This window comes from Anopheles cruzii, chromosome 3 (genome assembly GCF_943734635.1).
Source record: "Anopheles cruzii chromosome 3, idAnoCruzAS_RS32_06, whole genome shotgun sequence".
Lineage (NCBI taxonomy): Eukaryota > Metazoa > Arthropoda > Insecta > Diptera > Culicidae > Anopheles > Anopheles cruzii.
Genome location: NC_069145.1, coordinates 59,742,484 through 59,764,525, shown reverse-complemented (window position 1 = coordinate 59,764,525; position 22,042 = coordinate 59,742,484). Strand labels below are relative to the sequence as shown.

General features: G+C 47.3%; 4 protein-coding genes across 4 annotated transcripts in view; all 4 read right to left on the bottom strand.

The window, feature by feature from the left end:
- Positions 1-423: 423 nt before the first annotated feature.
- On the bottom strand, positions 424-4,449 carry LOC128270713 (uncharacterized). The gene is made up of 5 exons (XM_053008128.1): positions 4,445-4,449; positions 2,992-3,198; positions 1,508-2,307; positions 1,099-1,446; positions 424-1,034 (listed from the first exon to the last, which is right to left on the bottom strand). The coding sequence occupies exons 1-5, from the start codon at positions 4,447-4,449 to the stop codon at positions 424-426; spliced, it is 1,971 nt and encodes a 656-aa protein (XP_052864088.1).
- A 236-nt stretch (positions 4,450-4,685) lies between these two features.
- LOC128270712 (uncharacterized) lies at positions 4,686-8,750 on the bottom strand. Its single transcript, XM_053008127.1, has 9 exons — positions 8,662-8,750; positions 8,056-8,602; positions 7,871-7,990; positions 7,683-7,809; positions 7,449-7,612; positions 5,632-5,830; positions 5,308-5,535; positions 5,006-5,236; positions 4,686-4,849 (listed from the first exon to the last, which is right to left on the bottom strand). Exons 1-9 carry the CDS (start codon positions 8,667-8,669, stop codon positions 4,686-4,688), a joined length of 1,788 nt encoding a protein of 595 aa, XP_052864087.1. The 5' UTR covers positions 8,670-8,750.
- A 7,544-nt stretch (positions 8,751-16,294) lies between these two features.
- LOC128270711 (fibrinogen-like protein A) lies at positions 16,295-17,368 on the bottom strand. Its single transcript, XM_053008126.1, has one exon. It carries the CDS (start codon positions 17,366-17,368, stop codon positions 16,295-16,297), a length of 1,074 nt encoding a protein of 357 aa, XP_052864086.1.
- Positions 17,369-21,503: 4,135 nt separating this feature from the next.
- Positions 21,504-22,042, bottom strand: part of LOC128270710 (uncharacterized) — a 13,660-nt gene continuing 13,121 nt past the window's right edge. The window contains exons 12-13 of the mRNA XM_053008124.1: positions 21,765-21,983; positions 21,504-21,676 (exon numbers count right to left, since the gene is read on the bottom strand). Of these exons, the coding sequence (XP_052864084.1) occupies positions 21,504-21,676; positions 21,765-21,983 (392 nt within the window). The remainder of the gene's footprint in view (positions 21,677-21,764; positions 21,984-22,042) is intronic.

The window sequence follows — 22,042 nt, the reverse complement described above, 5'->3', positions numbered from 1 at the left end:
AAATTCATATTGCCATTGCCGAGGTAGGACTACAGACAGTCGAAAATGTACTCAATAATAGGTCGATCGAATGGGCTACTGCCAAGCCAATCTTGGTGGACATTTGACCGAAATTGTTTTACATAAAAAAATGGAATGAACTAACCTTTCGAATAAAAGTTCAAGCATCGAAAAATATATAGCCACTTCGTATAAAAAAAAACTTTGTAATTATTTTCGTTAACTACCCTGTAGTAGATTTAGACGTTGATGTTCCCCATAATGATGTAGCGGAGGTCCAAGAACAGAATTTTCGATTGAGTAAATTGTTTTATTAAGCGACCATCGATACTGTATTTACACGTTACATAAACCTAGTTAAACTATTTCACTAAAAGTAGAATAAATAGGGTTTTTTCGACAAACTTGCAACTCCTGCTTCAGTTAGATTCCCGCCAGCAGCTGCTCGTCCACGCTCGGGACGTAGTTGTTGCACTTCGGGAACCCACTCGGAGCCGGCACCATTTGGTCGGTCTCGCCCACCTGCAGCACCAGCGCCATTCCGACGGCCGTATGCCACTCGTAATGGCAGTGCATCAACCAGAACCCGGGGTTGTCCGCCCGGAACCGTACCCGGGCGTACCCGCGGCTCGGTATCGACACGGTGTCCTTGCGCGGCGGCAGGAAACCCGTAGTCCGCTCCGTTAACCGTCGCGCTGCGATGTCCCGCGCTATGTCGATCGTGATCGGTACCCGACGATCCTGGCCGAGCTCCATCACAAACATTTGGTAGCCGTGCAGATGGAACGGGTGGTTCAGGTTGTCGACTGCGGGTGTCAGATCGAGAATGTAAAGTTCCACCAGATCGCCGAGCTTGATCTTGATCCGGTGCGTACAGGTACAGAGTTGCCGATCGGCGCAACGGGCCGGACGGCTTTCGTTCGTACAGAACATATCCTCGTCGATCTGATCGGGTTGCGTGAGCAGCGGAAAGGGAGGATACGCCAGGCTGATGTTGTTGATGGCCCCCTGCAGCATCAGATCGCCATGGATGTCTGCAAAGCAAACCACCGATTAGAGGGACCGGTCTGTGAAGTATTAAGGATCCGGGTGACTTACTCATAAAGTGCTCGTGGGTATGCGTCTCAAACATGTGATGGAACGAAACGGGATAGTTGTAGAAGCCCAGCTCGAACTGGTGATCCGGCACTCCGTGGATGATCGACTCGTCCGTGTCGTACGCCTGGAAGTCCGTGATGCAGTAATCTCCAAACTCCGCCCGACCACAGGTGGCGTTCGGGTGGTTGGCGGTGTACACGTTGCTGAACGGCTTATCGTACGGCGGCGGATCCTGGGCCGGGAAGGCCGCCTGCTGTCTGGGTGTGTTCGTGTAGCTGAGCACCGCAAACTGTTCCAGCTCGCGGGCCTCACAGGGCCCCAGAGCTCGCAGTCGAATCCAGTAGGTATCTGTAATTAACAAGGAGTTTTTTGAAAAAGGGGAGCTCGCTCCAACCTCGCGGTCTCTCACCTTTGGTGCCTTGTGCATCCACCACGAAGTCGTACCGCTCGCCGGACGTAGTGACGAATGTGTCCACCTTGCGCGGTTGCAAATGAAACGAATCACTGGCGATGATCTCCATCGTGTGGTCCTCTATCTGGAGCTGCAACGGACACACGTGGCTGGCGGCGTTGATGAAGCGGAACCGAAAGCGTGCTCCCCGGCGTACGTAAAACACCTCCAGCGGGACATCCATCCGGACATGACCCTCCCCGCCGCCGAAAGTCCCACGTCCGTTGATCAGCAGGTTGACCGGTAGTATGCCACCGGCCGAGGGCAACCCCGGCATAAACATCTCGCCATCGACGTGCATCCAATCCGAGCCCACCAACACGTGTGCCGGAGTGTCGTAGTGGTAGAGCTGGGAGTTTGGGTCAGCCGACCGAGGTTCCCGGACCACCAGCGCCCCGTAGTGGCCGTTTACTTTGTGGTGCCCCGAGTGGGAGTGATAGAACTGAGTGCCGGCTTCGGTCGCCAGGAACGCGTACCGGAAAGTGTTGCCAAATGCGATCGGACACTGGGTCACGAACGGAACACCGTCCATGTGTGGTGTAGCCCGCTGATGTAGCCCATGCCAGTGGAGGCTGGTGGCCGTTCCGGCCATCGCGTTCGTCACGTCGATCACGATGAGATCGTCCTTGCACACGCTGATCGCTGGTCCCGGGATCTTGCGGTTGATGCTCATGACGCCGCGCTCTATGCCGTCGGCCGTGAGGCAGGCCGGATGGAAGCAGTCCTCCCGTTGACCTCGGCTGCAAGCTCGGCAGGCTCTACGGGGAAAGGAATGCGTAACATACACTCTGTTAAGGGGTCCGTGACTAATTTAGATTAATTCCATTACACTCAACAGATGTCGAGTGAGGCGAATTTCTTGAAGGGAAGTAGTGCAACTGGTTACTGGGTAATCTACGAGTCGCCTTCAAGTCATATAATGATCGAACTAAGCAACGGTTCATCGGAAATCCTTTGGGTGCTTCCGTTTGATAAAGTTATACTGCTCACTTACAGTCATTGCCAAGTTCGCCTCGAAATGCTTCACCATTGCAAAAAGGTCTCTATTCAGGAAGATCGAACTATTTATAGCTCTTGCTCAAGTATTTACAATAAACTTGAGTACGATTGTTGACTAATCGAAACCACTTGTAGCGTAATTATTTGAAGCGTTTGTTTGCATGTCTAAGACTCACTTGAGCGGCCCCCATCCAAATGGCACATGCAAATTTGCTGTTTACAGGGAGGTTGCTCCACAAAGCGTGTCGTAGTCGTGGTGTCCAAATGAGCCACATCACTAAGCAAATGGACGGCAACAACAACACCACTGGCGTGACTGGCGTCTACTAGCCTCTACGTCCGGCGTCATCGCTTTCTAAGTCGACCTTCTAGTGCCGGCACTTAACTCAAAGGCCGTTAGGCACTGGGCAAACGCCTAATCCTTGTACAAACAACGAACTTACGGTCCCATCGCGTGATAGTGTTCCAGCGTCCAGGAGAAGTGGCAGATCCGCGGCTGGGTGCTGTCGCACTCCCGTAAACACTGTTCGCCGGGGAACGCGTGCACGTCGATCGTTCCGTTTGAGTTGTCGATCAACGTACGCAGCCATGTCTGAGCGGTCACTACACTAGCGCCACAGCACAGTATCACTAGCAAACTGTACCGCATCCTTACGGGAGAGGATTACTTGCTAGCTAAGGAGGGTTCCGTTCGATCTGCCGTCCCTTTGCAGTGTAAGAAATGTGTCTGCCGGTAAGATCTGCGCCCGACTGACCGACAAGGTGCTCGGGTGTAATTATTTATAGTGGAATGCTGTTCGCATGCTCGTCCACTCGAGAGGTAGTAAGTTGGAGATTAGAAGGGGGCTTTGGCGCATTCAAGATAGGCCGTCTGCTTCCCCTTCGCGTGCTGAGACGATGATATCAACGCTTTCTTTCGCACCGTCGAGAACGCATCCGCACGCCGTGGGAAGCCCTGTGAAACGTGTTGGCGATGAAGATCTGGCCCAACAAAAACGTGCAACGGTTTGGTGTAAGGTTTAGTTTGGCTTATTTTGTGGGTTGTTCCAGTTCCGAAAAAGGGTTTCGATCTTTGGGGCCCTAGCAACCGACTTTATCGTGTGGTACGGATTCACGAGATCCAGTTTCGAGGAAATCACTTGTTTGGACGATATCAAACCGCTGCAGGAGCAGTAAATTTGCAGTTTGTCCGGGAACTGTTTGCGTGACCACACTAGTTCTCGGAAGATTCTCAGCCAGAGCAAATAAAACCCCCTAGTAGGTGCGATGCAGTTTTATTGCCGTACGGTGCAGATGCAGAAGAAATGAGCCCGTGGGATTGATGTGGTCTGTTCCTAAGCTCCCGCGTGACGTGGGTACGGTATCGGTATCGCTCCGTGGTTGCAACAACGATGTAAACTACAATTTTATAACCACGATAATATTACGTCAATTCAGATATGTTTATTTTCAAGGCAATAGTTTGATGAGAGCTTTCAATAGATGGAAGAATCCTCTGTTTTTTAATGGCTCACTGACGTCGGGGGTTTTCCATAATTTAATTCTTATCAATTTCAAACATCATAAAAACCGTGTGATTTTTATCAAGCAGTATACATCGGCTAGTCTTATTTCTACAGGCGACAGAACATTTGTTTCAAGTCAACGTCACGGCCTCAACCTATAGTAATTATTTTTTGTGAGAAGTATGAAACAATATAATGGACCATATTAGATTATTAGGTTCTACAGTTTCCATTGCATAATTTCAGGCGCTAGAAATGACAAACATGCTGTGTCCTGAAGCCGATTCCTTCCAATTTCTTTAAAACTAAATTCTTTCAATAGTTTTGAACAATGCAAGGTGATATGAATTTTAAAATATTATTTTTAAATTGGCTATCATGCTAAATTTACATCATACAACGGTGGTAGTTATTCAGCTAGGCATATAAATTTTTCCGGATCGCCACACTATTGGTGAAGCTTTCCAAATCGCCATCGCTTCAAATGCTCTAGTCACAGGCGACCCCTACCGAAACGGCAAACGACACGATTAACGATTAAAAGTCGAACTGTTGTAAAGCTGACATCCGGGACCGTCACTGGCCGGTTGAGGGAACCGGGACCGTCACTGGCCTGTTAGTGTCGGCGCCTATCACAGCGCAGAGTGTCCGTGGGCTAGTACGTCCGGTTTGTAGCTTCCGCAGCGCGGGAAGTCCGCCGGGGCCTTTTTCATCTGCTCGATCTCGCCGACCTGCAGCACGAAGCTCATCCCGATTCCGAGGTGCCATTCGAAGTGACAGTGCACCAGCCAAAAGCCTGCGCAACTCAATTACAATTCGGTCACCAACGGATTCGGGACCAACAGCGCCCGACGAATTTGTTGGAGCGTAAAGCAAACAACGGACAACGTGGAAAAAGCATAATTAAAACAAGTTGAACACAAATTTCAAAAACACACACACGCGCTCCTACCCGGATTGTCCGCCCGGAAGCGGATCTTGGTGTAGCCGCGGGACGGCACCGACACGGTGTCCTTGTACGGGGGGTTGTGATCGGAGGGCATCCGTCCGCGCGGACGGTGGTCGCGTCGATTGACAAAGTCGACTTTTTCATCGGCCGTCCGGAACAGCGGCAACTGGCCCATGCCGGTAACGACGAAGCGGTGCCCGTGCAAGTGGAACGGATGGTACAGGTCTCGGATGACTAAAATTGAGGACGAACAGAGAATGAGTGGGGGGCCAGGGGGGGCAAGGGGCTGCCAGTGGCTGCAGCACCTTTCGAGTCGTCGATCAGCGACATCTCCACCACATCGTTGAGATCCACCTTCAGGCGGTGCAGGCAGAAGCAGGCCAGGTTCGGCCGGCAACGGTCCGGCTTGTGGGTGTCATTGCAGAACAGCTTGTCGCCGGCAATCAGCTCCGGTTGCGTGAGCAGCGGAAAATCGGGAAACACCATGCTGATGTTGTTCGTGACACCGATGTTGTTTAGCGTGAGCAGCACCGCTGATGGTGCGTGCGTGGTCGGAAGAGAGTCAAGGACACGGTTTGGGAACTATTATTGAATTGGACAGGATGGCCGGTTCAGCCTCGTACACGTACTCATGTATCGGACGTAGCCCTGGTCCGAGAACAGTATGCCGGGGTCGGCGGTGAACGTATTGAAGAGCACCTGGAACCGCTTGTCGGGCTCGGCATCGATGAGTCGGTCGTCCCGTTGCTCCTCGTACGCCTCCAAGTCCGCCACGCACCGATCGCTATCGCCCGCCAGATAGCACGTGGCGTTCGGATTGTTGAGAACCTGTCCAGTCCACGCATGGGAACTTTGTGAGTTTGGCGTAAGAAAAGTGTAGCACGAGCCTCGGTGCCCGTAGGTGGGTTTTAATTGTTAAACAATGAACCGTTATCTAAGAAGGGATTATCCTCGTACGCGCCCACCACTTCCTGTGGCACTTGTGAGACGCAAGTTTAAGGCTTTAAGCTCTCCCGGAATACCACTTGACCGGGTGATGAATAAGTTGCGAAGGTCGCTATTATGTCAGGCGTAACGACGGGGACTTTCGAGCGATTTGTTCCATGACGAAATTGGCATGAGACAATCAAACATCGACGGGGATGACGCGGTCTTTGAAGGGTGCGATAAGCCAGACGCACGTTCCCATTTCTGGTTTTTGTTGTTTAGATTAGCTTAATCACAAGCGTAGCATCATCACTCGCTTATCTATTTGTTTGTGGTTTTCAATTAAAGCCTCAAAAAAAACTTCGAATAAATTGAAATTTACCAACATTTTGTTGTTTGTTATTTGTTAGAAAAACATTCAGCCAGCCATTCTATTAATGTTGGAACGCATTTCGTTCAAAGAATGTGTTATTTTTCAATCGATTTAAGCGGAACACGGAATGTTAATTTATCCCATGCTAATTATTAATCTGTCTGCTGATCTATACTTAGAGAAATAGGTAATCCTCATTCGCCATTTTTCTAAATTACCTTGTTTTAAATTTTTAAAGTGAGAACAATTATCATTAAATTGAAAATATGCGAAACGAAAAAGTTTGTGATGGTCTTTCTAGTTCTAGTGAAGTGTATAACAAGTACCTTAAATAGAGGCAATATTTACTTCTCAACTAATATGTGCTTCAAAAAGTTTTCAAAGTTCATTTAAGAAAATCCGGATTGTATGAAAATAGCGCTCCTACAGTCCACCTTCCCTTCGTAATTGTCAAAAATTCGCTTCTCTTCGATTGGGTGCTTCATATTACTCGTTTAAATGACGGTAAACAAGAACCAAGGATAAACAAAAATCATACATTGAGCAAAGAGTACCATTGGACACTTTATGTAAAGTGCAAATTACTTCCATAATGGTTTTGCTCAACAACTACTGACACCAACAAATGAACGACATCTGAACGAGTGCAAAACTTATTGGCGGAACTGTAACGAATCGCACCGTAGCGAGCATATGGCGGACTTAGGTCACACGAAAAACAGAGAGTGTGATCTCAACTGACCCTGTGAACCTCCACGTGTAGCGTGAAGTACACGAAAAAGTCCTAACTCGGGCCGATCGGGGCCATCGGGCAGATAAGTGAGCGATAGTGATTAAGTGAGCACATGGCACATGGAACTGGCAGCCGCATGAAATGTGCCACCGCCGTGCCTAATGAGTGCCGTTTGCTTTTTGGCATTGTCCGGGTCCGGGTGCGATACTGGGAAGTGATAGGCCAACATAAGGCCCGGTCGTCAGGGTCGGGGTTCTATCAAGTTCCTGCCCGCTCTCTCTCCTTCTCTGTCACGCCATTGGGCTGTGGTCGGTTAAGTAACATGGTGGCCTGTGGCAGTTAGTTGACTGTGGCCGTGAAAGATTCTCGGGAGAATTTCCTTTTCCCGAAATTGTGAGCCTAAAGATCCTTACCGTTCCCGACGGGAACCGCTGGTCCCACGTAGGCGGTTTATTGGCGGGGAATGCTAATTCCTCATCCGACACGCTCTCGGCGTCCGCGTACGACAGAATGGCGAACTCTTCCCGCCGCTCGACGTTGCAGAAACCGATGGCTCGAACACGCACCCAATAGTTGCCTTCGGACGAGAGAAAGAAAGTGGTTCAGGGTTTGAGTTCTGGAAGAAGCGTTCCGGAGCAGTGAAATACCTGGTTTCTGGTCGGCGGTGAGCACAAAGTCGTACCGCTCGCCGGACGTCGAGATCAGTGTGTCCACCGTCAGCGGTTGCAGAGCGCCACCATCGGTCGAAATGAGAAGCATTCGGTGACCTTCAATCTTTGGGTTACAGAAAATTAAATAAAACCGATCCCAGCGGCTCTCGCACACTTTAACATACCTGAAGCTGGAAGGGACAGAACTGGCTGCCGCTGCTAACTAACCGGAACCGATACCGGAACCCCTTCGTGACCCGGTAAACCGCCAGCGGGGCCTGGTCCTGGAGTTTCTGCTCCTCTTCCTGTGGGTGTGGCACGCGTTTTACTTCATCAGCGTAAATTTCAACGCGACAGATTGCGGTCTTACATCGAAATGCCGGCCGCGGCCGTTGATGAGAATCGAGTCCATGCGCACCGTGCTGCTCTGCAGTCCCGGGACAAACTTTTCCGCCAGATCCAGTGTCCAGTCGGAGATTATCATGCGGTGTTCGCTCAGATCGAAGTCATACAGCCGTCGGTTGAGGTCGGTGGGCGAACGCACCACCAGCAACCCGTAGAGTCCGTTGGCTTTCTGGTGGCCGGAGTGCGAGTGATAGAACTGGGTGCCGACGTGGGACGCATTGAAGACGTACCGAAAGGTGGTGCCGTGCGGAATCGGACACTGTGTAATCATCGGCACTCCGTCCATCCAGGGAGTCTCGGATTGATGCAGCCCGTGCCAGTGGATCGTCGTGTCGAGCCCGTCCATGTGGTTCACCAGATCCACCACCACGATATCGTGCCGACACACGTGGACCGTTGGTCCCGGAATGCGACGATTCAGTGACACCACTCCACGCTCCATTCCGTCGGCCGTGATGCACTGCGGATGAAAGCAGTGACTCCGGTTTCCCCACCGACAATCGCCACAAGCCCTGCGGAAGGTGAGTTCGGTTACAATCGGCGCGGACACGGCACGCTGGCGTCCACTCACGATCCCATGGCAGCGTACTGCTCCGCAATCCACCGGAAGTAACAAACTCGAGGAGCATCGTTCACGGTGCACGGCCGATCACAATCCGTACCGTCCGGCAGGGGCCGCACTTGAGCAATCGAACCATTTGCTCGCTGGTCACAGGATGCAATTGCTTTCAGCAGGTAAGCGCCGTCCAGAAACCTGGTCACAAAAGAATGTCCTTCGCGGGTGGACAAAGAAAACAGAAAGCACCGACATGAATGATGGACACCACGCCGTCCGTGACAATTGGCACCGGGTTTCCGGCGGCCTGGTTCAAGCTCACTTGCGTTTGGGTAGGTCGAAAATTGAACCATGAAAGCGACGCACAAGAGCAGCGCTAGGCTCACCAACCAGACACAGTAACCACGACCTGCGAAACCCATCCTGCCGACGAGAGACGTTTTTGATAACTGAGTTAGGTGGTCGATTTGGGATGCCCGCGTTGGGCCGGACCTCCGCCATCCGGCATCCTTATCATTCCGGGCGGACTGGGCCAACATGAGTTGTGGACGATTGGTCAAGCTTTTTGGTTCGCACGAGTCGCCCGCTTATATAATTACCATCAGGACATCACGCATGCACGCGTCAGGCCTCGGTGACCCTTGGTGCGGCTTGTTAATGGCGCTTTTTTGAGCAGACGTTCATTCATTAAGAGGCGAGCGATAAGCGGTGCTGGAAAATCGAGCACTGACCATTCGAGTTAATTTGGTCTCGCTTTGATGTGGGCGCTTTTTTGGCAGATCATTTCCTGAATGATCTTCTATTACGATCTTCTGCGACTATCAGGAATGTATTGAATCTCAGGAAGGAATGTAGCATTGTGATTATCAGGGGTAGAGGAATGTATAAAGTAGTATTGTGCTTTCGGGCGCTTTGGACGAGATTCTCCAGTTGCTCTCCACACCAGATGACGATCGTTTTGAATCGGAAGTCAAGTGATGGATCCATGTTCCATCGGTTATCCGATATAGACGCAAAAATTTCGGTTTGTTACGTTGCGGCAGCCATTTTGAACAGAGCTTTCTCGTAGTCAAATGTTCATGCAATATAAAGCCAACACGTTTTTAAGATAACTTTACAAGTTCAGCTAACTGACGCAACTTCATTTTTCGATCATTCAAAACGATTTTGTGGTTTTTTTTAAATATTTTCTGGTGTTATCGTCTTATTCGTCCACGTGTTTTGCATCATCGGTCACTCTATCGGACCACGTATGAAGTCAGGAAACCAACGTTTTAATATTGTTTCTGATAGAGCGGAGTCCTTATAACACTTTTTAAGCCATTGCTTCACTTGAACGGTATTTTTTCCCACCAAGAAGCAGTGTAAAATTAAAACTTGGAATTGTTTTTGATCCATTGTTTTTTAAAATAACAAAGGTAGTGTCACTCTTAGCACAATAATGCACAAACTTATGAGTAGAATATTATTTTAACCATCAAACCATATTAAATATTAAATATATTTATAACCAAATGAAAAAAGGATCTTGTATGGCTCACTCTGTACGAAGACGCTTCTTTCTCAGAGCAGCGTTCGTGCTGATTGAGTTCCTGTCCCAAAACCGATCAAGAAAGTGTTAGAATCAGATTTCTTGCACGGGAATGGAATTTTGTTTGGGGATTACTTGCAAACTGGTAAAACAACACATTTCGATTATTGTTATATTCTTTTTGGACCGGCTGTAAGAAGAAATTCGTGAAAAAGACCCGGTTTGCAGAAGCAAAACATCCTCTTTAATCGGGTCAATGAACCCTATCACAAGAGCAAATATGCTAAACTTTGAATTGTTGGAGTATCAACCGTTCAATCTAGGGTCTCTGGTGAAGCCCCTAGTGGCTCCTAGCGATTTCCATCTGTTTTCAGACCCGAAAAAAACATGCGTGAAAAGCGTTTTTCATCAAATGATGATATCATAACAGCTGTGGAAACGTATTTTGAAGCCCGTTCCAATTTCTCACTTCAGGGATTGAATTTATAAATTGGAGTCTCGTTGGAACAAGTGTATTGATGTTCAGGGAGACCATACTAAATAATGAAGTGTGTTTCAAACTATAAAATTGTGTTTTTCTTACCGAACCGCAAAACTTAATGAATATAGAATGAAGAAGCAAACAATATATAATTTGTATAAATGTGTGTAACAATAGTGGCCCATAGAAACAAATCGGATTAACCAATTGACAATCGGATCGGACACAATGTTTAGCCGCACGCGCACCATCAGGCATGAGATTAACAAGGAGCGGCTTGGCCTCCCGGAAGGGTTGCAACGTAATCTCAACGAACCGAACCAAAACAAAGGAAAATAAAAGAAAACATACGAAGAAGCAATTAGCATCGCGGCGCGTATGCTGCTGCGTATGCTTCATAGACTCAACCAGTTCACGCATATCAGTACGGCGGCTCAACAAACATGTATTTTAATTAATTTCTTCGCCGCTTGGCTGTGTGGGAATGCTGAACAATACTACATCAGACACCGTGACAGTCCCAATTCCGCGGAGGGCTGTGAATTGAAATTGAATAGGACGTACCCGTGGCCATGGTTGGAGGGCGCTCTACTAGAGAGCGAGCAGCTCACGGTAGCGTTTAAAAAGTTGCAATTTCTTTTCGAAAAACTCTGTAAGGACATCATAATTACTCGCCCTCGGTTGCTGTCCTGCTGTTGAGGTGCGTCCTGAGAGCCCACCGCTCCTGGCACGGCTTTCCGTCGTAAAAAGGCTCGCACAGCGCACAGCTCCGAGATTGTTTTCTTTTTTTGAAAAAACCTAACGCCGTTTGAACAACGGCGGCCTGTGTTAGTGTGTTTGTGTGTGCATGAATGTGGGTAAATGACATTTGTGTGTTGGCGTATCGCTTGCCCAAGCACCGATGGGGGCAGATGGGCTCCCGGGGATCCGGGTCGGCAAGATGGCATAAGCCAATGAATGGGGTGCCGAGGCTTAGCGTGAAAGCGAATGCCTCCCACTCACCGGTCCACCACCCAACCCGGTCACCCGAAACGGGAAACGCAAATTATAGTCTCTCTCTCTCTCTCTCTCGGGCGTGTGTGCGCTGCGAAGGATAATCATCAAACGGGAGGCATGTTTACCGAATGCATTACCATTTATGCTAAATTGAAGCCGCACGGCAAATATTCCGACAAATAGACACACACACACACACACACACACGGGGGCATCCAGGCACCGAGGCGCACACGCCTTCCGAGGCGCAACATGCGTAAGCCGTTCGCATACACAATTAACACATGTTTTCCGCAGAAACCCCGAGCCGAGCAGCACTTGGGCATCTTTTCTTTGCGCCTGCAGCTTCCATTTGTGGTCCTCGGGCCCTGAAGGGGAGGGCACGAAAGGTCGGCAAAAATCACGCACCCTTCGCACCGTCCACCGTCGTGGGTTGGTGGTGTCACCCTTCGCGAGGGGCGTCCGTAATGTTGGTGCGCGAAGCGCGCGTTATGTTGGTTGATTAAGTGCGCCGTGGAACTCGGAACGGTCGACTCGGTTTCCCTGGTTTTTTTCCCCGGTCTGGCTTCTTTGGCCCCGAGGAGACGACGGAAAGCCGGTGCGACGTTCCAAACGGAACCAGAAGCCGGCCCTGAGAAGCGTCCCGATGGATTTCTAGTTCACTCCGACGGTGTCTGCTGTCTTTTATCTGGTTTTACAAGATTATGCAACGGTTTGGTGGCGCGGTTTGCGGTGACTTGCACGCCAAGTTTTGAGCAAATTAGTTCCACACTTGATTCGATTAAACTTTGTAGCGCACAAATACTGAGCGGAAAAACAGAAATGGCGATGGAATGCTTCCACTGGGACTGGTCCTAGGAAATGCTGCCAGATGGAGAGATTCTTTCCAGTGTTTGCTGTTTTTTTTCGAAGGGGACCGCCACGCAGTTATGACACGTGCACTCTGCTTATCGTATGCCACGTTCGTAAATTGGATTGAAAGAGGGCTACCAATGGCGCTAATCAGCATCGGGAGACATCAGACCGCCCTGTTTGCTCGAAGCCACTTTGGCTCGATGGATTCGAGCCAGCGGAAAGTCACCGGAAGCGTAGAACGAGCAAATAGTGCGCAGTTGAGAATGATTGCGTCCTATTAGACACGCACATTAGTTGCACATGATAAGGTAAAAAAAAATCACTCCCACTTTGGGTTTGTATTGAAGCACGAATTTAGAATGAAAAGTGACTACGGTAAGACGCAATCTCGCACACGCTGCTCGATCGGACAGCGCCAGGTGGTAAGAATGTGCATTTTTGATATTAAAACCTCGAAGGATGTCAAACAAACAACTCGACCGTAATTACGATTCCCGTGAGGGGCCGTGCCGAGGACTGAGCCCAGCACAAACACATTCAGGGAGTTACTAGAAGATGTTAGCATAAGCGATGTGTTCCGCAAGGGGTGACGTTTTTTTGCTCCCGAATCTCGGCGCAGGATGATAGGTTTGTTTGGATTTCATTAAGGGGTGCTTGATGGAACGGTAACTAAATGGATTGATTATGACTCAAAATTATTCGCAAAAGTGTGCATTGAGTGTAGTTTGTTGCAAAAGTTACACATGATTTTAGTTAGTTTAGTTGCAAAGTTACACATGAAAAATCAAACACGCGTCAGCAACGCGATGGTAGTCGCCATTTAGAGGATTCTTCGGATGAAAAGTACTATCACCAATTCGGAACAGGCACACGATTTGCATAATTTTGGGCAACGCAATACTGCAAATTTCATTCGATTCGTTGCTCAAGCTATAGGAATTATAGTATGGTATTGTAATCTATGGATATAACGACCCGCTGCTTGAGCATTGTTGTACGTATGGAAGAATTTCTGGTCACTTGTTGACTGTAATGTGTATCTCAGTCAATGTCGCAATGTTCCAAAACCGGTTACATGTATTTGTTTTCATTTCGTCAAATGAGGGCTATTAGTTGTAAGTGTTGCTTGAAAATTGTCAATCACACTACGCACCAGAGCCAACATGGCTTGTGGAAAGAAAATATGTGAAATATGTTAAAATCCTTTCAAAATCAAAATGAAATGGTTTAATAATGTCGGTGGTGTATCCTTTCTAATCTTTTCTTTTCGGCGCTACAACCGCTGAGCAGTCTTGGCCTGCACCAGAGACAATGTTAATCTCTGATGCTCTTCTGTAACTTTTAATTTTTTACGGACGGGATTGTTAGCCCCGCGCCAACCCCCCTGTCACGCCGGTATCGGGAATCGAAACCATGGCCGGTTGAGTGACAACCGATCCCGGGATTCGAACCCAGGCCAGCTGCGCTGACAGCGAAGAGCGTTACCGACTGCTCTATCAGCGGGGGTACCCTTTCTAATACAATATTTATTTATTACTAGCTGTTCCCGGCGCGCTTCGCCACCCCTCATTTCATCCTCATTTCTCGATTATCAGGCGTTTCAGAGGATCGGGCTTCCTGGTGACGTATCCGATCGGCTTCCTTTCTAGCTCCCTTATTCTTCTCCTTCTTCCTTTTTCTTCTTCCTTCTTTCTTTCTTTCTTTCTTTCAGACGGCTTCCCTTCTCATTTCCCGTTACTCCTACTTTTCAGACGATCGGGTTTCCCGATGACGTAATCGTTCAGTTTCCCTTCCCGCCTCCCGTTACTCCTCCGTTTCGGACTATCGGGTTTCCCTTGGACGTATCCGATAGGCTTCCTTTCCCGCTTCCCGTTGGATACATGTCAAAACTCGCAACAGCTGTATTTGGCTCAATTTACTTGAAAATGATCCGAGTTTTGTTGACATTTACCCAGATTTTGTATGGGAGCTCCTTTTTGTAAACAGGGGAGGGGTTTCAAACGGGATTAAAGGGGGAGAGGGGTTTATGTAGCATTTGTATGGAAGCCCTCCCTCCCCGGAGGTGTGGGAAGGTCAAATTTTCCTATTCACAATCCGGGGTAACAAAACTACGCTGTGCAAAATTTCAAGCAGATTGGTTCAGTAGTTTTGGAGAAAATGCGGTACAGACAGAAAAACACCCATTTTCTATATATATATAAAAGAGTACGCGTTATTGGCTCTTTATTCACAACTCAAGAACGGCTGAACCGATTTGGCTGAAAATTGGTGTGGAGGTAGCTTAGATCAAAGGGGGTAACATAGGATACTTTTTATAATCCGATCGCGTCACAATGAAGCCACAATACGCACAATGATACGCAACGGGACAGACAGAGCACGCAACAGCAAACAATTGTTGGCTTCTCTTTCTCGCTGATGCAAGGTCCCCCCGCCCCCTTTCCCCATCCAAATAAGGTCGCCGCGATCTCTCCCACTGAGGCGGCATCGACAAACGATAGACAGAGAGCGAAACAGCACGCAATTGTCTCTCTCTTGCGTATGCTTACACTCTCTCTCACGAACGCCGAATAGTTTGGCAAATTGTCAGCGAGTAAGAGAGGAGCCTCCAGTTATTCTCGCGATCCGCCACTGTGAGCAATTGTTTAGCGACAAAGGCCAGAAAGACAGCGCAATACTTCTATTTCAAGCTTCCGCCCCGCTATTTCGACTATTCACATCTCATTTTATCATTCGCGTCGTAAAAAAATTAACGTGCGTGGAAATAATATTGAATACATTATTTTAAGCACTTTCTTATTTCGATGAGTAATTTTAATCGTAGGGAAACATTTATCAGTAAGTATTTACTTAAAAATAGTGAAATTGTACCGTACAATGGTACACTACAATGGTCCATTGTACCGTACCGTGTCCAACCATTGTACCGTACCGTGTTTTATTTGAGATGGGTTCGAATGTTTGGATTTTTGTTGTTTGGGAAAAGTGGTGAAGGGTTAAATTCGTGTCAATTCCAGAAATCCTGATCTTGAGATAAATGAGGAGATACCAGCTAACAATTAGGAATGCCAGCGCCAAAACGTGAAATGAATGACGCATATAATCGAGATGTTTGGTGCATGTTGCGAGATGTTTTGGAGGCACAATGATTTTACTGTCCTGAAATTTACGCCAAACACTGCCAGTAATTCCAAGATCAGCTGACGAAATGAAGTTCTTCTCTTCTTATTGGACAATAACAGTTGAACGGTTCTTAGCCTGCACCAACCAGCGACAATGTTAATCTCTGATACTCTTTCTAAACGTTCGTTTTTACGGGCCGGGTTGTTAGTCCCGCGCCAACCCCCCTGGAACGCCGGAATCGGGAATCGAACCCATGGCCAGCTGCGATACAGGGACGAGCGTTACCGACTGCTCCTATCACCGGGGGCCCATTGCCTCTGGGGCGAAACAGAGTTCGCCGGGCCTGCTAGTTATATATACAGAAGAAGAAGATATAGATTGTTTATATTTGTAGAAAAAGATAGTGATGAAAGTAGTCGCTGCTCGGGTTAACATTTCCGGACTAAGTAAAGCGTACGTTATGGACCGTAGCAAATGCTATTCTTATTTAACGTTTGGCGTTTAAGGTCTTCTCCTTTTTGGCCACGTTTAATCGTGCATTTTCAAACTGAAGGATGATTATTTCGAGTCTTCGAGACGTACGTTGACCTTTTGGAGGTTTTCCTGCCTTTAGTAGGGAATGGATAACGCACAACTGATCTTGAGCGAATATACAATAGAGTTTATTTTGGTCGGATCATCATTCTTGAAAAGCTCAGTCCTTCATGGGAATTGCTGAAGTCGTACCAGTTCATCGATTTACCATCTACTATATTCTTGTATGGCCCGTTCAAATTGGTGCGATAGCAGTTGTAGTACCACCAGGCACCCTCAAATCTTACAGCACAATTTACTTCCTTCCATACATCATTATCACGATCGTACGTCGAGAATTTCATATTCTTGTGACTTGACAGAGAATCCTGCAGTTCCATTGTAGCTCCAAGTGTTTTCAGATTGTAATGTTCGGCTTCACTGCCGATCTCGAATGCTGCGTAGAGTGCAAATTTATAATTCCCCTTAAAGTCTCTCAGCTCAACCATCAGTTCATGGGGTCGCCCCGATGTCAGCTGATGTAGTCGTTCAAGTCCGATCCAGAACTCCTTCTCAATGTCACCAAAACCATTCCGATACTCGGTCCAGTTGCGATAGAAGTTTAGCGATCCGTCGAATCGGTGCTGTATCACCAACCAGATGCCTCCACCCTCCATATCGCGGTGACAGTACACCATAAAAGCGTAACTTTCATTGTTCGCCTGGATAATATATGCCCCAGACTGTGCATTCCGAATGTCACTGCACGAGCGATAGGGCACATATGAAAGAAGATTAGTCTTCTTTGTAACACGCGTAGGTATTTGCGTCAAGATCTGCCATGATCGTTCCTGTAGAAGAGTATAGTTGCGTCCAACATCATCCTCCAATCGATGCATCGATTGGAGGATGTCATTTTGGCTCTGCGCAGTCTCTTCCCGCTGCTTGGCCAATTCGGTCTGTAGCTCCAAGAAACAATGCTGCATGGGCGGCTCGCTGTCATTTTGGCTCTGCGCAACCTCTTTCCGCAGCTTGGCCAATTCGATCTGTAGTTCCAGGACACTTTGCTGCATGTGGTCTAGCTTTACCATGAGCATCTCGAGAGCATATCCAGAGAAGCTAGCAGAACATGGTGTAGCAGAATCAGTTTCGTCGAAAATCGCGTCACCCGATCTAGCACTGTTGACGATGCACAAGAGCACTGTCCATGCTAGAGGCCCCATGCTTCCGAAACACACTTCACGACACTGCGACACTCTTCTGACTTATCGTTTCCAGAATACACAAATAAGCTCAAGGGTCCAAAATTCGCTTTATCTGGAGTAAAGAAACAAGAACAGCGTTAACTTGGTGTTTTGATGTAATATTAAAGTCTATGGCTTATAAATAAATTGGCGGTAAGAGAATCTTCATTAAAAAGCAAGATAATTATGTGAGTTCTTAAAAATAATGATGTGACACTGGAACAAGTTTGCTGATTAATTAGACTTGGACCGGGTTCTACTTTCAGTTTTAACAATGCCTAATGAACAAAAAGTGCCCAGTTTTAATACGCTTCAGTCACATTAAGATGCAAGGATCAAACATCGCCCTTGGAAAAGATAGTTACTTACGATAGTTAAAGATGCAACACTTCACGTCGTCGAGTGGACTGCGGAGCCTTCGTAGTTGAATAAATGTTCGCACACTTCGAGGTTGAATCTAACAATCGGCCAACAGCGGCCCGTTTAACTTTCTTATATACGCACAATAATTTATGTCCCTCTCGATTCACGCGTACCTTATTACTAGTTCAATCCTGCTCTAATGCCCCCGTTACGAATTGACCGGGTTACGAGTGCATCGTTTCCCTTCGTGCCGGTTACCGCTCTTTCCCTGCCGTCCGTCGCGCTCATCGTCGTCCCGATCGCCGATAGATGGGTCAGCCCTTATCTGCTTACGCTACGGATCGCGATCGCGTTCTTCCCGGTCTTGGGTTTTCCCCGTCGCTTGCAGTTCATCGCTTAACTCGAGGTGGCGTGGCCGCGTCGGCCGTCGTCAATGTTTCGATGATCCGTAGTATTGCATTGCGTTGGGTAACAAGTTGGTTGATACGTGTTTTGACGATCGTTGGGGTAGGTGCACTCTGTTGTCCTAGTTCCTGTTCTTGGCATGAACTGCTTGATAGAACGTGTTTTCGTGTTGCGCAGGCTCCTGGTCTGTTCAAAGACTCTTCGTCACCGACCATTAATATCGTATCCTGTCAAAAGCAAAACATACGAGGGCAGCAACATAAAGTCCTACGTAGGACAACATGATTGCCATTTGCTTTGTACAGGTTGGTTAAAAAAGCTTACGCTTTTTCCATTTGGTTATAAAACACAATTGGATAATTTTATTCGATGCTTGAACTTTTATTTGAAAGGTTGATTCTGATTTTTTTAAATGTAAAACAATTTTGGTCGAATGATCACCACGATTGGCTTGGCAGTAGCCTATTCGGTCGATCTATTTTTGAGTAGATTTCGACTGTATCTGGTTTTATTTCGCCAATAGTAACTTGAATTCGCGTCTTGCAGTTGTGAATAGTTGCTGGTTTGTTCGTATAACATAAATATCGATTGTGACTGTCGCTGTATGGCACGTAGCACCGTCCTGTTGAATCCAAATGGCGTCCAAGTTCTCAGCTTCCATTTCGCCGAAGAAGCAATCAGCTAAAATCCGCCCCACACAGTCACTCGTTGTGGGTGCATTGGCTTCTCTTGCACGATATGTGGCTTTACCGAATCACCATACTGCTTACTAACACAACCACCAAGGTGGAAATCAGCTTCAATGAAATGTGTTTTTGATGAATGATTGCTGGATACTTATTTGCGTTTCAGTTATTTGCGTTACTTATACGTTTCAACAGAGACTCGCAGATAGAGATTCGGTCCATTAAACTTTTCACCGACAATTCATCTGGCACCCAAACATCGAGCTTCTTTTTGTATCCAGCCTTTTCCAAATGGTTCCAAACTGTTTTCTGAGCGATGCCCAACTCGTCAGCAATGGTATAGCTGCTAACATTCCGGTCTTGTTCAATCCTTTCCATAATTTCATAGACTTTTTCGGTATTCGGTCGACCGGAGCGAGATGCATCTTTGACATTGAAGTTTCCATTACGGAAACGAGCAAACCATTTACGAGTTGATCTTTCTGAAACAGCATCCTCACCATAAACTGCACAAATTTGTTTAGCTGCTTGCGACGCATTCTTCCCTTTTTTTAAATTATATTTAAAAATATAGCGAATTTCTTCCATATTTTCATTCATTTTGTAGACGCTGTAACTTTTAAACTACGTTGTTGATAGCAAAACTCTTGTTGACAAAAATGTAGCTCTGAGTGTCACCTATCAAACGCACATAAGTATTATCTGGTGCGACGAGTGGTTACCGAATTACAGGGTGAATATAAAAAAATGCAACAAAGTAAAACGCCATATTTTTTTCATTTTTGATTCAATTTTATTGAATGAAAGCAAAAAATGTCGGAAATTTCATAAAATTTTAGAACAAATTAGGTTTGTTCGAATTGGCCACCTTTGGCACGAATTATGGCCTTCAAACGGCCAATGAAACCGTTACACGCTGCCCGCAAGTGGCTCTGCGGTATTTTGTCCCATTCTCGGCGAAGCGTTTGCTTGAGGTGATCGAAAGTTTGGTATTTTTTAGTTCAAACCTTGCTTTCTAAAATACCCCAGGCACAATAGTCCAACGGATTGGCATCCGGAGATTTTGGTACCCATTGTGCGGTGGAAATGAAGCGAGGAACCTCATTTTTTAACCATTCTTGGGTGGCGCGTGCTGAGTGCGATGGTGCTGAGTCCTGTTGGAATGTCCAAGGTCTGCGACCGAAATGTTTGCGTGCCCTAGGCTCCAATACACTCTTCAGAATATTTTGCGATAATATTCGGCATTTATTTTGACGCCACGGTCGATTAATACGAGCGGATAGCGACCATCGGCTGTTATGGCGGCCCACACCCCCACCATGGCCGGCGCTTGAGTTCTGGTGGCCAACCGAAGGTGTAAATTTTCAGCTGACCTCTCTGGCAAGTAAACACGATCATTTTATTTGTTTACAAACTGCTGGATAACGAATGGTTTCTCATCGGAGAAAACCAAATTCGCCAGTTCACCACTTGCGGCCAAGCGAAGCAAGTCTTTGGCTCTTTCGAGTGTAACTTTTTTTTGTGCATCGGTAAGATCTTGCACTTTTTGGAACTTCAATGGCTTTAGTTCAAGCTCATTTTGCAATATTTGCCGAATGGCATACTGCGATATGTTCAGCGCACGAGCCATTTTTCGGCCACTGCGACACGATTTCGATGAAGTCGCTTCTTCACTTTTCGAACCATTTCTGGTGATGTTGCTGTTTTTTTTCGTCCACTTCCTTGACGTCAGGCTACGCCACCAGTATCACTGTAACGAGCGATGGTACGAGACACAAAAGATTTATTAACATTTAAATGCTGGAGGGCTCTAAAGATAGCCACTTGTGGTTTTCCAGCCAAATATAATGAAATCATACTGTTACGGTTGAGTTCCATCACGAATAACTTTTTTTCTGTAAAATTCCCACCAAAATGCTTTTGCACGCTTATAAACAATATAATGAACTGTCACTGGTATAAATCTGACAGCTGTCGGACGAGAGGTTTAGAAATGACAGCAGTCTGAAGTTTGTTGCATTTTTTTATATTCACCCTGTAAGTGTACGCCAACGCCATTTAGCGGAACATCGTCGGAAACTTTTTACTTCACCCAATATATAGATTTTGTGCAACTTTCCGGTGCAAGATTGTGAGGAAACATTTCGAAATAATATTGCATAATACGTTCAAAGGCAATATTTTAGTATTTTTGCTTGCCAAATATTTTGATGCAATTTTGTGGTGCACTGCTTGCTACCTACCATTCGCTCCTGTTCCCCTAGTGTTTTGTGGCTCCAGAAAGTCAAATTTTTTCGGATTGGCTGGCCGAAACGGCGAAGTTTAACGAATTTTTGTAGCGGAATTTTCCGATTAAAAAATAATGACCACACGCAGGCAGGCAGTGTTACGAAAACCGCCCAAGACCCTGAAAGGGCTAAGAAAGGGCGCAGCGTGTGAAAACCTCTGCGTGAGGTCGAGAAGAAAAGCGCGAGTAGCGTTCGATGATTCAGATTTCAAAAACAACAATCGTTCAAACATACAAATTGATAAAATATTGAATTCTTTATTCCTGATCCATGCGACTCTACCGACGCACGTGGTTTATGTCTTAAATTGATGGAGCTCACCAAATCCTAAATGCTGCTGTACAATCATAATGCTTGCCTGACACGGGTCCGTTAGCCGCTGGGGAAGTTATGCGCCACTTCGCCAGCGAGCGGCGGCTGGTAACTGCCACACCGGGGAAAGTCGACCGGCGGCTTCAGCATCTCCGACAGTTCGCCCACCTGCAGCACCAGACCCATCCCGTTTGCAAGGTGCCATTCGAAGTGGCAGTGCACCAACCAAAACCCTGCAACACATCCATAATGCTCAATGCTCACAACTCGAGGAAAGTGGCCGGGCCACAGTTCCGGCCGGGTTTCTTCCGCGGTACTCACCGGGGTTGTTCGCTCGGAAGCGAATCTTGACGAAGCCACGGTTCGGTATGGACATTGTATCCTTGTACGGTGGCGACAGGGCGTTCGGGCGCCGCACCTTCCGCAGCTTCTGGAGGTACTGCACGTGATCCTTCGTTAAGCTGCTGGGAAATCGGCCAGTGTCGGTCACTATAAACCGATGACCGTGCAGATGAAAGGGATGATAGAACTCCTGGACGACTACGAAGAAAAGGGGAACATCCCGTCATTGAAACGGCAAGTGCGAGGCATAGAGAGAA

Bases quoted from the DNA above. Each gene is read 5' to 3' on its own strand.
- LOC128270713 (XM_053008128.1), bottom strand. The intron at 2,308-2,991 runs GTAAGTTCGTTG...CTTTCCCCGTAG, and splicing joins CACTATCACGCGATGGGACC to AGCCTGCCGAGCTTGCAGCC. The intron at 1,447-1,507 runs GTGAGAGACCGC...TGTTAATTACAG, and splicing joins GGATGCACAAGGCACCAAAG to ATACCTACTGGATTCGACTG.
- LOC128270712 (XM_053008127.1), bottom strand. The intron at 7,810-7,870 runs GTATGTTAAAGT...TGTAACCCAAAG, and splicing joins TCTGTCCCTTCCAGCTTCAG to ATTGAAGGTCACCGAATGCT. The intron at 5,536-5,631 runs GTACGTGTACGA...ACGCACCATCAG, and splicing joins GGGCTACGTCCGATACATGA to CGGTGCTGCTCACGCTAAAC.
- LOC128270711 (XM_053008126.1), bottom strand. From the start codon at position 17,368: ATGGGGCCTCTAGCATGGACAGTGCTCTTGTGCATCGTCAACAGTGCT.